Consider the following 13,698-nt stretch of genomic DNA (forward strand, 5'->3'; position numbering starts at 1 on the left):
GATACCATTATAGATAGTTGTGAGCCATCATGTGGTTGCTGGGAATTGAACCCAGGACTTTGGAAGAGCAGTCAATGCTCTTAACCTCTGAGCCCCCTCTCCAGCCCCAAGAAAATAAATTAATTTTTTAAAAAAGTTCTAGATAGCCTGAGCTACATAATAAGTCAAAGGGTTAACATAGTGAGATCCTGTCTCAAAGCCGAAAGAAATGAGTTTGCCACCTAAGACTATCTACATATGAGAAATTTACATTAGGATTCATTACAGTAGCAAAATTACAGTTATGAGGTAGCAAAATAATTTTATGGTTGGGGGTTACCCCAACATGAAGAACTGTATTAAGGGGTCACAGAAGTAGGAAGGTCAAGAACCAGTGTGTTTTAGAAAATCCCACAGTCAATATTTGCTGCTCTTGCAGAAGACCTGGATTCTGTTACCAGTACCCACATTAATAGGCGCAGCAAGCACCTATTAATTCCAGTTCCAGAAAGTCCAGCTCCCTCTTCTGGCTTCATATGCATTACACACACATCATGCACTTTGAATAAAAAATTTGGGGGGACATGAATTAGCATAGGGCTCATATTTGCTATATCTATAGCATATAACCAATCCAGAGCTGTTCTACTCTTCTAATAAACAGTTCCCTTTCTAATACTCAAAAACCTCAGCAGATATGCAGCTGTTTGTGTTTATGTAAACACACATTCTATTGCTCTACCTTTTTTTATCAAGCTATACTATTAATGACTTTGGGTTATGAAGTTATAGAATTGTCATTTTAAATAGTGTGTACATGTGTATGTGTGTATATAAAAAGTTGGCAACTTCAAGTACATCGTTAGAATACACCTTTGCTTATAGCTAGTGGCCTTACTCTTCTATATATGGTCAGATTGACTCAACAGTTGCTTATAGATTGAAGTCTGATGTTATGCATGTTAAATGTGATATGTGGTATAAAATTGTATGTATTTTGTTAGAAATTATACATATGGATTATATGATACATTAATGTAATAGTTAAATACTGTGCTGTAAATGTATTGTTACTGTAATGATCAGATGATTTTATATGTTGATGAGTTATATCTTTACTTGAGTCTTTATAACCTATATCATGTGCTTATTTGATGCTATTTGTGTTTTTGGTTTTTGTTGTTGTTTTGTTTGGGGATTTTTTTGTTCTGTTCTTGAGTCAGGGTCTCACTATGTCACTAGCCTGGCTGGCCTTAAACTCACAGAGATCCAACTGTTTCTCCCTCTCCAGTACTGGAATTAAACTCATGCACTGCCACACCTAGTCTTTATTGTAGTTGTTAATAGGTAGTGATACAGTTCTAAGAGCTCGGACATCAGAATCAAGCAGATGTAGGTGTTCATAGATAGAGTGTACATAGATAGAGCTGTAGATAGACTGATAGGAGATAGATAGATAGATAGATAGATAGATAGATAGATAGATAGATAGATAGATACAGAATACTAGTAAGTAGGAGGGACATCAGTAATTTTAGTGTAGTGTTGTAGGCTTTAACAGCCAGTTGACTGGGCTTAGGAAGGTACCTGAGTGGTTATGAATGCTTGCTGTTGAAGCAGGAAGACTTGTGTCCTTATGTTGTCCTCTGGTTCCTCCATTCTCCTGCACATGCACACACCTACACACACATCACAACACAACAAATAAGTGCAAGGCCCTGGGTTCGGTCCTCAGCTCTTGAAAAGAAAGTTACAAAAACTTTACTCCATGAGCTGTGTTTACTTATTTAGTGACTTTATTTAACTATTTGTACCTTTACATGGTCTTGTTCATTTGGTTGGTAGCTTTGTCTTCCCCCCACCCCCCGCCACTTTGGCACTGGGGATCAAACCCAAGACACTACATATATTTGGTAAATGATTTACTAAGATATTTACAACTGACATAATTAGATTATTTTTAAATTTGTTTTTTTTTCTATTTGGATAATATGCATTTGCATTTTCTCCTGTAGAACTGAAGATCACTAAGCATATTCAGATATTTCCTCTTTTTGTAAACTTTTGTGGAAGAAATATTTTTGATGAATTACTGACATTTTGTTGTTTTTATTAGAGAATAAAACTTGGTTGATACTGACTTTAGGTTAAGTTTAAGGAATTTCCTTTTTAAAATTATGTTTCTAGGGCAGATGGCACCACCGGAGGCAGGCTGTGAGAGAGCTACACGGCACGCTGGTGCGCCTTCTAAATGAACTGCTGCCGTGGGAGCCGAAGTTAATGAAGGCTTTTCACAGAAACAGGTAACGGGCTTTGCGACCTGGTTAGCTTCTGCATTTGTGGTTTGAGAAATGTAAAAGTCATTTAGGTGTTTTCCATTCATTTGTAATTCAACAGATACGAAAAACACCTTCCCTGCAAATTACTTCCTAATGGAAGAAACATACAGATTCAAATGTGATAAATGCTGGTGGGGAAGAACGGGAGGAAGGCTGCTTGTTAAGGGGATGAGGTACAGATTAGAGGGAGAAACAGAAGGACACAGTCTCTAAATATAGAAGCATATTTGGCATTTAGAGGACGCACAAAGTCAGTTAAAACCAAAGAAAAATTATTAAAGGTTGTGGTAAGACATGAAAGTCAGAGGTAAAGGTAGTCAAGTCAGAAAGAACTTAATCTTTTAACAGTTTTATGTGGACCAAGATGAAGAGCTTTTCAAAAGTTTGTAACAGACAGGATGTTATCTTCTCTGTTTTGCTTGCTTGCTCCCTTGCTTGCTTGCTTGCAAGTGCTGAGACTTGAATCCAGAGCCTTGCTAAGCAAACACCACTGAGCTATATCTCTAACCTTAAGGGGTTTGTTTTGTTTTGTTTCCATTGATTGATTGATTGATTGACTGACTGACTGATTTTGTATGTATGGAGGTGGTGGGGGCTACAACCTGGAAAAAAACACGTTTGCCATGGTGCACATGTGGAGGTTAGAGAATACTGCAAGGAATTGGTTCTTTCCTTTTACCATATGGATCTTGGTAGCAGGCACCTTTGCTCATTTGAACCTTCTCTGCAGCTACCTGACCTTAAGTTTTAAAGTATTCACTCTAACTGCCAAGTTGGAAAAGTTGTAAAGATGAAAGCAGTTGAACTAGTAATACTATAGTAGTTAGTTACCCTGGAAAAAATGAGAGTAGCTTATAGTATGACATATGACAGGAGTTGTTGGATATCGTTGTGGATATAGCGTCAATGCAGAATTGGTAAAATTTTCTTAAAGGTTGCATATATATATATATATATATATATATATACACACACACACACACTTACATCTATGTCACACACGTGCTCAGACACACACAATAGGTAGGTAGGTAGGTAGATGATAGATAGATAGATAGATAGATAGATAGATAGATAGATAGATAGATAGATATAAACAAACTTAAAACAAGATAAAAAGGGTAAAGGTAAATAGAAAACTTAGTTCAAAGCATATAAAATAATAACCTCCAGGAAAACATGTAATTGTTTAGAAATGTTCTGTCTCTCCAGTTTCTCAGAAACAGCCAGAATCCTATAAAAGTTAAGTATCATTTCAGCTTTGCTGCTCTAGGCTTTGTGAACACTAATTCTAATAAGACCAAAAGTTTATAACTCCTATGTGGGACACATGAACCCTGCAACTGGGGAGACTGGCCTGGAGCAAGAGTGAAGTCGAGATATGTCCAAACCGTGAAAATCTCACCTTGAGACCAAAAGCAGTAAGGATTGCTTCGTCCCTGTTCTAGGCCTGTATGTCTCAGTGCAAAGGTCTTGCAACCCCCACCTCTACCATCCTTGAGGTAGTCAGGTATCCTGGTGACCAGGTTTCAGGTTTTTCTCATAAAGACATGTCTAGCTAACACTAGAATTCCTCTCCATGCAAATGAAGCATTCCCAGTACCTCAGCCCCAGCCAGTGATGTACACTCACCTCCCAAATCCTTATGCACTTCCCCAAAGTTTCTATAGCCCTTATTCTCCCCTATAAAGAAGAGCTGTGTCACTGAAAGGGCTTTAGCCAAGAAGGCTTTCTCCCCTCCGGGCATTCACTGTCAGACCAGGATCCTGCTAACCCACCTACCCAGCTAAGTTTCATTCCTTCAAGTACAGCATCTGTACACATTGGTGTCTGGATGCTCCGAAGGGAAGAAGCAAGACCTGGACTCTGGAAGGACACTCATGGCCCAAATGATTGTGATAATCTTTTTAATAATTACAGTAATAATCAATACTGTCACATAGGACTGGCAAGATGGCTCATGGAAAAGTGTGTGGTATGCAAGCCTGATGACCTGAGCTTGATTCCTTGAACTCATGGTAGAAATTGACCCTGATCAGCCCACGTGTACACATGGCACATAAGTGTGCTTTCTTGCATACACGTGGGCGCGCGCGCACACACACACACACACACACACACACACACACAATATAATAAATAAAAATAAACTTTAAAATTATTATCACTTAAATTTTCTAGACTGGCATGTAATCCCAGCAAGTGGAAATCTGAGGTAGGAGGATTATAAATTTTAGATAAGCTGATCCATAGTAAGACCTTGTTTTCAAAACTATGAAAAAATCTAGACTGTACTATAATGAGTAATTTCAGGAATGTATGAGGTAATAGTCCAGCTGGCAAAGTACTTGTCTTGTAGTAAAGTGATTGCCTAGCAAGCACAAGGACCAGAGTTTGATCTCCAGAACCTATGTTTAATATCAAGTATTGTGATGCATGCCTTTAATTCCAGCACTTAGGAGGTGGAGGCAGGCATCTCTGTAAATTCAAGATCAGCCTGTTCCTTATAGCAGATTCCAGACTGATCAGGGCTACATAGTGCTATCCTAGCCTTAAAATACAAACAAATAAAAGTCAAGCATGTACATTACATGCAGATCCCTAGGGCTTGCTGGCCCATCTACTTGGTGAGCCCCAGGCTAATGACTCGAGCCCACTTTTTAATTCAAATAAAAATGTATTGACTTTCTTAATAGTTTTATCCACAGCCTTCAAAAAGACAGAAAAATGGCATGTTCAAACTATTCAGAAATGTAAAGATGTAACATTTCAGTTTAAGCATATATCATAAGTTTTGTCTTCTTGGGCAATTAATAATTGGCAAGACTGAACTAGTAGACATTTTAGGTACACTTAAAACAATTTAATGACAATTGAAAATATTTCAGTATTTAACTTAAAATGCTAAATTAATTTAGTTTTCAAAAGTTCCATGTTAGATTGGTTTATTTCAGGAGCCGCCTGAAGAAAGACTATGATGATTTCCGAAGACAACCTGATCATGGTCAGTTCACTAGGGAACTGTGGACTACGGAAGAGTGTGAAGGGAACCATGAGAGAGAGCTCTCTAAAGCAGAAATCAGTAAGTCTGCAGATGCAGCAGAACCTCTAGACAACCTGGAGAAAGAGCACGAGGATTTAGGTAGGCATTCAAACTTTTTAACTATAAGCATAATTTCTGTTTGCTGTGAAGGCGAAAGGTAGTCTGGTTAGTAGATGTGATTGAAGAAATCTGATACTTTACAGAAATACTACTCATATCCTGTTAAGCAATTTCTTGGAAGTCATTATTAAATTTCTAAGTGTTTCCAGAACCAGTGCCTAATCCTAAATTATATATGTCTCATCACTTGTTACAGATCATACACAACTAATCTGTTGCCCTTTTATAATTCATTGATTATCTTTTTACTGTTACTGCTCTCAAAGCTCTGTTGGTCAAGTTTGCTGTAAATGAATATGACAAAGCCTTAAGATTTAAAAGATTTTTTTTAAAATGAGGTGTGGCCAAGGTTGAAGGCTGACTGAGACCAAAGTAAACACATCATTCCAAATAAGTATGGGTAGCTAGACCAAATTACATGTGACTCATTTCAACTCACCAACGGCCTTCTTTAGTTATATAAGCAGTTTATATGAAAACTTGTGGTTAGCAATATGTTAACATATTTCATGTTTTCTGTGAACTGTAAAAGTGAACTTCATTTGACCAGATTTGGCCATAAATTATTTAAGGATAAAGAATAGGAAAGGTTGAACATTTGTTTCATTTAGACTCTCTAAAGATAGTATCTAATAGCAACCTCTATGGTATAAAGGTTTCCCTATCTAGAGAAAAAAAAAAAACTAGCCAAGTTAAACTGAATGTCTTTTTAAAAGCTGCAAGTTTTTTTTTTTTTTCTTAACAGTTATACATTGGCAGCAGGATTAAACCAAAACTAATTTTAGTAATAGGTCACTCTTAAGCATATTTGGGATATGGAAGTGAGCATGTCAAAGGTCATTGTTACCTTCTTAGATAGTGCAGAAGCTTTAGAATGACTGTGCAGTAGACATATTAAATTACCTCCTCAAAGATTGGCTTTAATTTTTTAGTTACTTCATTTAAGTATTCACTTTACATCCAGGTTGTAGCCCCTTCCTTGTTCTCCTCTCAGTCCCACCCTCTCTTCCCCATCCCCCATCCCCGACTTTAATTTTTATAATTGTTGATACTCAGTCATTGTTTTCTATAAACAAGATGCTTGTTTTTTTATAATTTTCAGATGATATGAAATTATCAGAAATAGGCTTTTCTGTGGCCAGAAGCAAGCTGTTGAAAAAAGAATTGCCTTCTAAAGATGTAGTAAAATCACTGCCTAAACCACTTAAACGACAGTCCAAACAAAGTAGTTACCTGGATGATAGCACAAAAGAGCTTTCCCCAAGGAAGAAAGCAAAGCTAAGCACAAATGAGACATCAGTTGAGAACTTAGAAGTCGACATGCAGATTGACTGTTTGAATGAATCCAAGCCTACAGAACTGCCATTTTCAGAGTCATTTGCTTCAAAGGATTCAGTACCAGTGTCTACTCTTCAGAAAGGGACCAAACCTATTCAGGCCTTGCTTGCAAAGAATATTGGGAACAAAGTGACCTTAACAAATCAACTGCCCCCTTCCACAGGTAGAAGTGTTCCTGCTGTGGAAAAGCCAGCTCTATCTCCTGTTGAAACAAGCCCCATAAAGCCAGCATTGACCTGCCTCACCAATACAAAAGGACCTTTACAGATGGTATACAAAATGCCCTGTGGTCAGTGGTTGCCAGTAGACCTTCATAATAGTTCTGTCAAGATTCATATGCAGCCTGTGGTAGATTCTAAAACAGGAGAAAAGATCATGCAGCAAGTTCTTATTCTGCCTAAGAATTTTGTGATTCAACACAAAGAGGGGAAAGCAATTGCAAAAGAGACAGCACCACCTCAGCAGAAAGGCGCAGAACACTGCTCCTCTTCCCCACAGACTGCAAGTGTAAACTGTTCTTCAATATCTGTTCCTGTCACCTCTGTTTCTACCCAACTGCCTAATACTGTTTTCAGTAAGACAGTTACACCTTCATCAAATGTGAATGCTAGATCACAGCCTTTGTCGCCTGTGACCTCTGTGAGTAATGTGTTAACATCACCAGGTAAGACTAGCCAGAGTGACGCAGGAAAAGTCAAGAATGCAGTTCCATCAGCCACATTCCCCCAGCCTACTACTTCACCCACCATTTCCTCAACAGTTCAGCCTCTATTACCAGCAACCACACTAAATGAATCTGCAGATCCTGGCAGTTCCCTCACCTGTTTTTCACAGCAAACTCTTGATTCTTCTGAGGCAAAGCAAGAACTTAAAACTGTGTGTATAAGAGATTCACAGTCGATTCTTGTTAGGACTCGAGGTGGGAACACTGGAGTTGTAAAAGTACAAACCAATCCGGAACAAAATTCACCTAACAGTTTATCTTCAAGTTCTGTTTTCACCTTTGCACCTCAACTTCAGGCATTTCTGGTGCCAAAATCAACATCATCCCCTGCTTTTTCACAAGTAGCTGGAATGACCACTACGTCTAGTCTCCCATCTTTTAGCCAAGCACCTACTTCTGTTTCTATTTCATGTGGCTTTCATCCACCCCTGGGGAAAAATCTTAAATCCACATTAGGCCAACCCTCTGGCAGTGGTTATGCGGGCCCCATCATAGAAAAAACTTCATACGTGCCCTCTTCACCTTTGAAGCCCCCTGTTCCTTCCAGCTCACTGCTACCATCAACAACAAATAGCTCCGTTAGTGTAATTAGCATATCAGCAGGAAATTTCGGACAAACCAATGCAAATGTTATTCCTACATCAGCTAAACCACAAGTAGATTATAGTACAAAAAGTTACCCAGTTACAAGAGCAGATGCAACAACAGCAGTAAATGGAGATGTGCTCAGTGAGACTCCAGTTCAGAAACTTATGCTGGTATCAACTCCATCTATTCTTCCTTCTGGCAGTGGGCCCTCAGTTAATATGGCACCAGCACCAACATCTACAGGTATCTCTACCCAGAAAGTAGTTTTTATTAATGCTCCAGTTCCTAGTGGCACTTCAGCCTCAGCTATTGCTGCAGAATCATTAAAACAGACACTTCCTTCTCCCTTGAATAAAACATATGTTAAGACTCCAGAGCAACCCCAAATAGTACTAATTCCGTCTACAGTGGGAACACCAATAAAAATAAATTCTTCACCAACTGTGTCTCAGATTAAAGATGTGAAAATTGGACTAAACATAGGTCAAGCAATTATAAATCCTTCAGGAAATCTTCCAGCTATGTCATCAATTAATATATTACAAAGCGTAATGCCAAAAGGAGAAGACAAAAGTAGTAAGGGCTGTGTTTCGCCCTTGTCTACAAGTGGTAATTCAGTTCCGGCAAGCTCAAATATTGTGAGTCAAAATCTTCCTCCTGTTAATGAGTCAGTGGTTTCTACAGCAAGAGCTACAAACATGTTCTCAGGAACAGGAGTAAATGAACATTTGAGTTCCCTTTCAGTGACCTCATCCCCTGCTTTAGTTGGGACACGACCTCCTGTTTTAGTCAGTGGAAATGATACCTCTTCAAGAATTATGCCTGTTTTGTCAAATAGACTTTGCCCATCAAATCTCGGAAACACTGTGGCTATATCAACTGTAAAAACGGGACACCTTGCATCATCTGTTCTCATTTCAACTACACAACCAACAGTGTCTCCTAAATGTTTGACATCAGCTTTGCAAATCCCTGTTACTGTTGCCTTGCCTACACCTGTGACTACATCTCCAAAAATAATCAACACAGTTCCACATTCAACAACAGTACCAGGAGCCACACGCCCTGTATCTCTCTCTAAAAGACAGTCTCGAACTTCTCTCCAGTTTCAGTCACCAGGGAATTCAACTACAGTGCCAACAAATGCAAACACAAATAAACCTCAAGCTGAATTATCATCCCTCTCACCAAGTCCAGGTAAAATAATTAATATTTCCAATGTTACTTCTATGCCAAACCAGCATCTGTCCCCTTCATTAGTAAAAACAACTCCCAATAACAATTCTTCTGCAGTTGGCTCTGCCATTCACACCTGTACACCCCCATCAAATATAACTAGTCTGGCAGGTGCTTCTTTCAGTGAACCTTGTATTCAGCAAAAAATAGTTATCAACACCAGTACCCCTCTGGCACCAGGTACTCAAATAATGATGAATGGAGCCCGGTTTATTGTTCCGCCACAAGGTCTTGGAGCTGGTAGCCATGTCCTCCTTATCGCTACTAATCCAAAATATGGACCTCCCCCCTTAGTTATTAACAGTGGCCAAGGCATACTGCCTACACCAGTAGATAATTCTGTCCAGAAGATTATACAGACATCAAATAATTCTTTAAGTGGACAGCCTTTAAAACATTCTGTAAGAAACTCAGCAAAGATTGTAAACTCTCTTGGAAGCCCAAGTTCTCTCTCTACAGTACATACAACACCAGACATTGCAAACACACCTGCTAAACTTTATGTTCCACCTGCATCACCGGCAGCATTGACTTCAGTAATTAAATCTTCTCCGGCTACTCTTTTGGCTAAGACATCTTTGGTTTCTGCCATTTCCTCCAGTAATCCTCCACTGCCAAGTAGTACATCGGTATTTCATTTGGATACCTCTGTCAAAAAGTTATTGGTTAGCCCAGAAGGAGCCATTTTAAATACCATAAATACTCCAGCATCTAAGGTAACTTCATTGTCTTCATCTCTTCCTCAAGTTGTTGTATCAGCTAGTCAAAATCCTTCCTCTGTCTTCCCTGCTTTTCCATCATCTTGTTTAGAGAAACCTGACACAGCTGCATCTTGAATTTAGACTAAATGAGCCAGTTTTTGTATAATGGGGCATTGTTTTAACTCCCATAAAAATTTTAACTGTTTATTATACCGTTGAAAACATACTTGTTTTCATACTTGTGTGTACAAGTATGTGTGTGTGTCTTAATGTATCTTCACAAGCTTGCACAAGACTTTGTTTTATTGGGGAGGGGAAAGTATACCATTTCACTCATTGGTGTGAGGATGTTTTCCAAGGTTCTTTGTTCAAAATATGTCATCAAGATTTACCTGTTTATATAACATAAATTGAACAAAGTAAAGCTTGACTAGTTTAAGTAAGCTAGCCTTTTCACACTTATATTGATATGTTTCTTCTTGAATTTGGACTGTTGTGGTGTATCTACAGTAGAGTATTCTGTGTCGTTAGTAACATCTTATTTTTGTTTCTGTAAATATATATATATATTTATGCATTAAGAAAATGCAGTTTACGGTGTAAAATTGTACATATTCCTTAAATCCCTAATAATCTGTACTAAATATATGTACAAAGAACAATACTGTCTTATTTATGTTTTGTTTACATAATGTATAGTTTTTTAAGTATTTTAGTAATTTTGGACCAGTGAACTGTTAGCAACAATGCAGAAGAATCTGCATGTAATAAACTGAGTTGCTGTATTTCTTTGTTTGAATACCATTTTTAAAATGTGTTCTTGTCCACTGAAAGAATACATGATATAAATGAAAATAGTCCTTTAAATTTTTGCATTAAAATTGGGACATGTATAGAAATAATAGCACTTGCAGAGGCTTTATACTTGACAGAGCTTCCTTTCATGTATCTTACTTGATTTTCACAATAATCTTGGGAGCTGAGTGACATGTCCAAGCTTATCTGGCTCATGGGGAGTAGAGCCAGGACATGAATCTGATGCTTCACATTCTTTCTCCGTAGTTCTACTTCACTTCTGTTTTGAAGTTTTCTTTCAAATTTCTGTGGTTTCAGACATTTTTTTTTAAATTAATCGCTAAATTCTTTATCAACAAAAACAAATGTGTGTTGTCTTTTTCAGATGAGTGTATTTGGTTTATGTCTATACATCTAAAACATGTTTCTTAAAGCTTTTTTAAGGGTTCTCTGTGTCCCTAGGCAGGCCTGGAACTTACCAGATAACACCGGCTAGCCTTGCCTTGGCCTCCTGAGTGTGCCAAGGTTACAGACATATACTTCCATACTTGGCAAACCTTGTTTTTTAATAATCTGTGTTCATAAGAGTTTACAGAAGTAGTGCAGAGTGGTGGTGTTGCCCTTCACCTTCATTCTCCACACACATTTCTGTTTAAATTGAGGTATTGGTTCATTGTTACTGATCTTCCAAAATTATGTTTAAGAACATGAATTACTTTGTCATTTGAAATTAAAAGTGAGAGAAAATAGTAGTGCTCTTTCTTCTTTTACTCAGATTATAGAGCAGCTGCTTAAATTCTTTTATTAAGCAAATTTTGTGGCTCAGTTGGTTTGACTCAGGGCTTGAATTTGTAGTGCTTGAGAATGTGCCTCATTGTAAATAAAAGGTAGTTTTGTGTTTACTGGAGCTTTATTACTTTATTACCTTACTGAGAGGCTGATACATACACATTCCGCTTACAATATTAAGCCTCAGCACAGCATTCTAGTCTCAAATTTAAAATAGTAGAAGGAAAAGGCCTAGGCTATGGGATAGCTCAGTGAATAAGGGTGCTTGCCACCAAACCAGAAGACCTGAGTTCAATCCTCACGACCCACATGATGGAAGGAAAGAGCAGGCTTAAGCACGTCACACAAAATAAATACCATTTTAGGATATCTTCTCATTATTTAAAGAAAACAGCTAGAGAGATGGCTCAGTGGTAGAGAGCACTTGCTGGTCTTCCAGAAAAGCTGAGTTCAGTTCCCAGCACCATACCTGACACCTCACAACTGCCTGTAATTCCATTGCCTTCTGTGAGTCCACAGGGACCCACACAGACAACATGTACACCCACATACATAAATAGAAGAGAAAAAGAGGAGGCCTAAAGATTCCCGTTCATACTACATTAAAATGGTGTTATTAAAGTGGAAAGGATAACGAGTGTTCCTAAAATATTGCTCATGTTTTTCAATTGTTTTATACCAATAACTCAAGGGCAGAGTGTTTGCCTAATTTGCACAAGTTCATGTGTTCTACCCCGAACAACACACACACACAAACACACACACACACAAAATCATTAGGTGTGGAAGGGAGAACGGAGTTACTTATTTTTGTCAGTGTAGGTTAAGCTAGCCTTGAACACTTGATCTGTACTACCTCAATGCATTGATTACAGACATAACCACCATTCTTACCATTTCAGAATGAATATTCATGCTTTAAAACAGTGCCTTTGCCAGTTCTGTCTCTGATCTCCTAGATCACCTACTCCTCCTTTTCCCCATGTCTTTATCAGTATTTTTAAAACAAAACTTGGTTCTTGAGGGCTGGAGGGATGGCTCAGTGGTGAAGAGCACTGGCTGCGCTTCCAGAGTTCCCAGGCTTCAGTTCCCTGTGTGTATGTTTGTGTGAAGGTGTCAGGTTCCCTGGAACTAGAGATACAGTTGTGAGCAGCCATGTGGGTGCTGGGAATTAAACCTGGGTCCTCGGGAAGAGCAGCCACTGCTCTTCACCACTGAGCCATCCCTGCAGCCCCACCAACCCCAATCTTGAAAGCTTGGTGTAAGCTACTGAATCCCTGGAGTAGAAGAAGTAAAAGCAGTGTGAGTATGCCTCCTGCTTGTTCTTCTCTGTACTGGGCTGTAGTTTCCAGAAATTTTGAGGCTTATCATCTCCTTTTTCTGACTTTAAAGCTTGATTATAGGTTCTCATTCCTCCATGTCTGGCTCTCATCTGAGGACAGCACTCCTTCACAACCGTGTAAATGCCTGCTGTTTTTAAGAGGGGCCTCATCAGCCACTGTCATCCCAGCAATTGGCACACAGTGTTTGATACATACTTGTTGACTAGAATTCTAGGTAGCTTTTTTATTTGAAGGCTACTTTACCTTGTTTTGAGACAGTAGAATGCTTGCCTAGCATGTATGCATGAAGACTTGAATTTGGTCCCCAGCACCAGGGAGATGGAGGCAGGAAGATCAGAAGTTCAAGACCATTCTAAATACATAGTTGAAGACCAGCCTGATACATGAAGCTCTGTCTCAAAAACAACAACAACAATAAAACAAAAAAGACCTGATCTTCAGTTTCAGAAATTTTCTCTGACTGTTCTTTGCTATCTCTCTGACCCATGTTTTTATGTTGTTGAAACTTTGCTTCATTTTTCCATGCTATTTTTTTTCTTCTCACGGTTTTAGGTTTTATTAAAAATGATGATTTCTACCTAAAGTTCACATTTAAGTACCTTAAAGATGGTTTTGCCATTGCCTGAGATTAAGAGATTTTGATGTTTCAAGTGACCGAACTGTTAAAGGCAAGTCATAAGATGAAAATGTAGAAAACTCCTTC

The 13,698-nt window shown here is 38.5% G+C and overlaps 1 protein-coding gene across 4 annotated transcripts in view; it reads left to right on the top strand.

Annotated features, from left to right (window-relative positions):
* Nucleotides 1-11,765, top strand: part of Kiaa2026 (KIAA2026 ortholog) — a 79,538-nt gene extending 67,773 nt beyond the window's left edge. For 3 of the 4 annotated variants that reach the window (XM_055614235.1, XM_055614236.1, XM_055614237.1), the window contains 3 exons: nt 2,167-2,282; nt 5,273-5,460; nt 6,584-11,765. In XM_055614235.1, the coding sequence (XP_055470210.1) occupies nt 2,167-2,282; nt 5,273-5,460; nt 6,584-10,203 (3,924 nt within the window). In that variant the 3' untranslated portion in view covers nt 10,204-11,765. Of the gene's footprint in view, nt 1-2,166; nt 2,283-5,272; nt 5,461-6,583 lie in introns of those variants that run through there. The other variant, XM_055614239.1, reaches the window with a different exon arrangement.
* Nucleotides 11,766-13,698: the final 1,933 nt, after the last annotated feature.

The sequence above is a fragment of the Psammomys obesus genome, unplaced genomic scaffold (genome assembly GCF_907164565.1).
Source record: "Psammomys obesus unplaced genomic scaffold, mPsaObe1.curated_primary_1811, whole genome shotgun sequence".
NCBI lineage: Eukaryota > Metazoa > Chordata > Mammalia > Rodentia > Muridae > Psammomys > Psammomys obesus.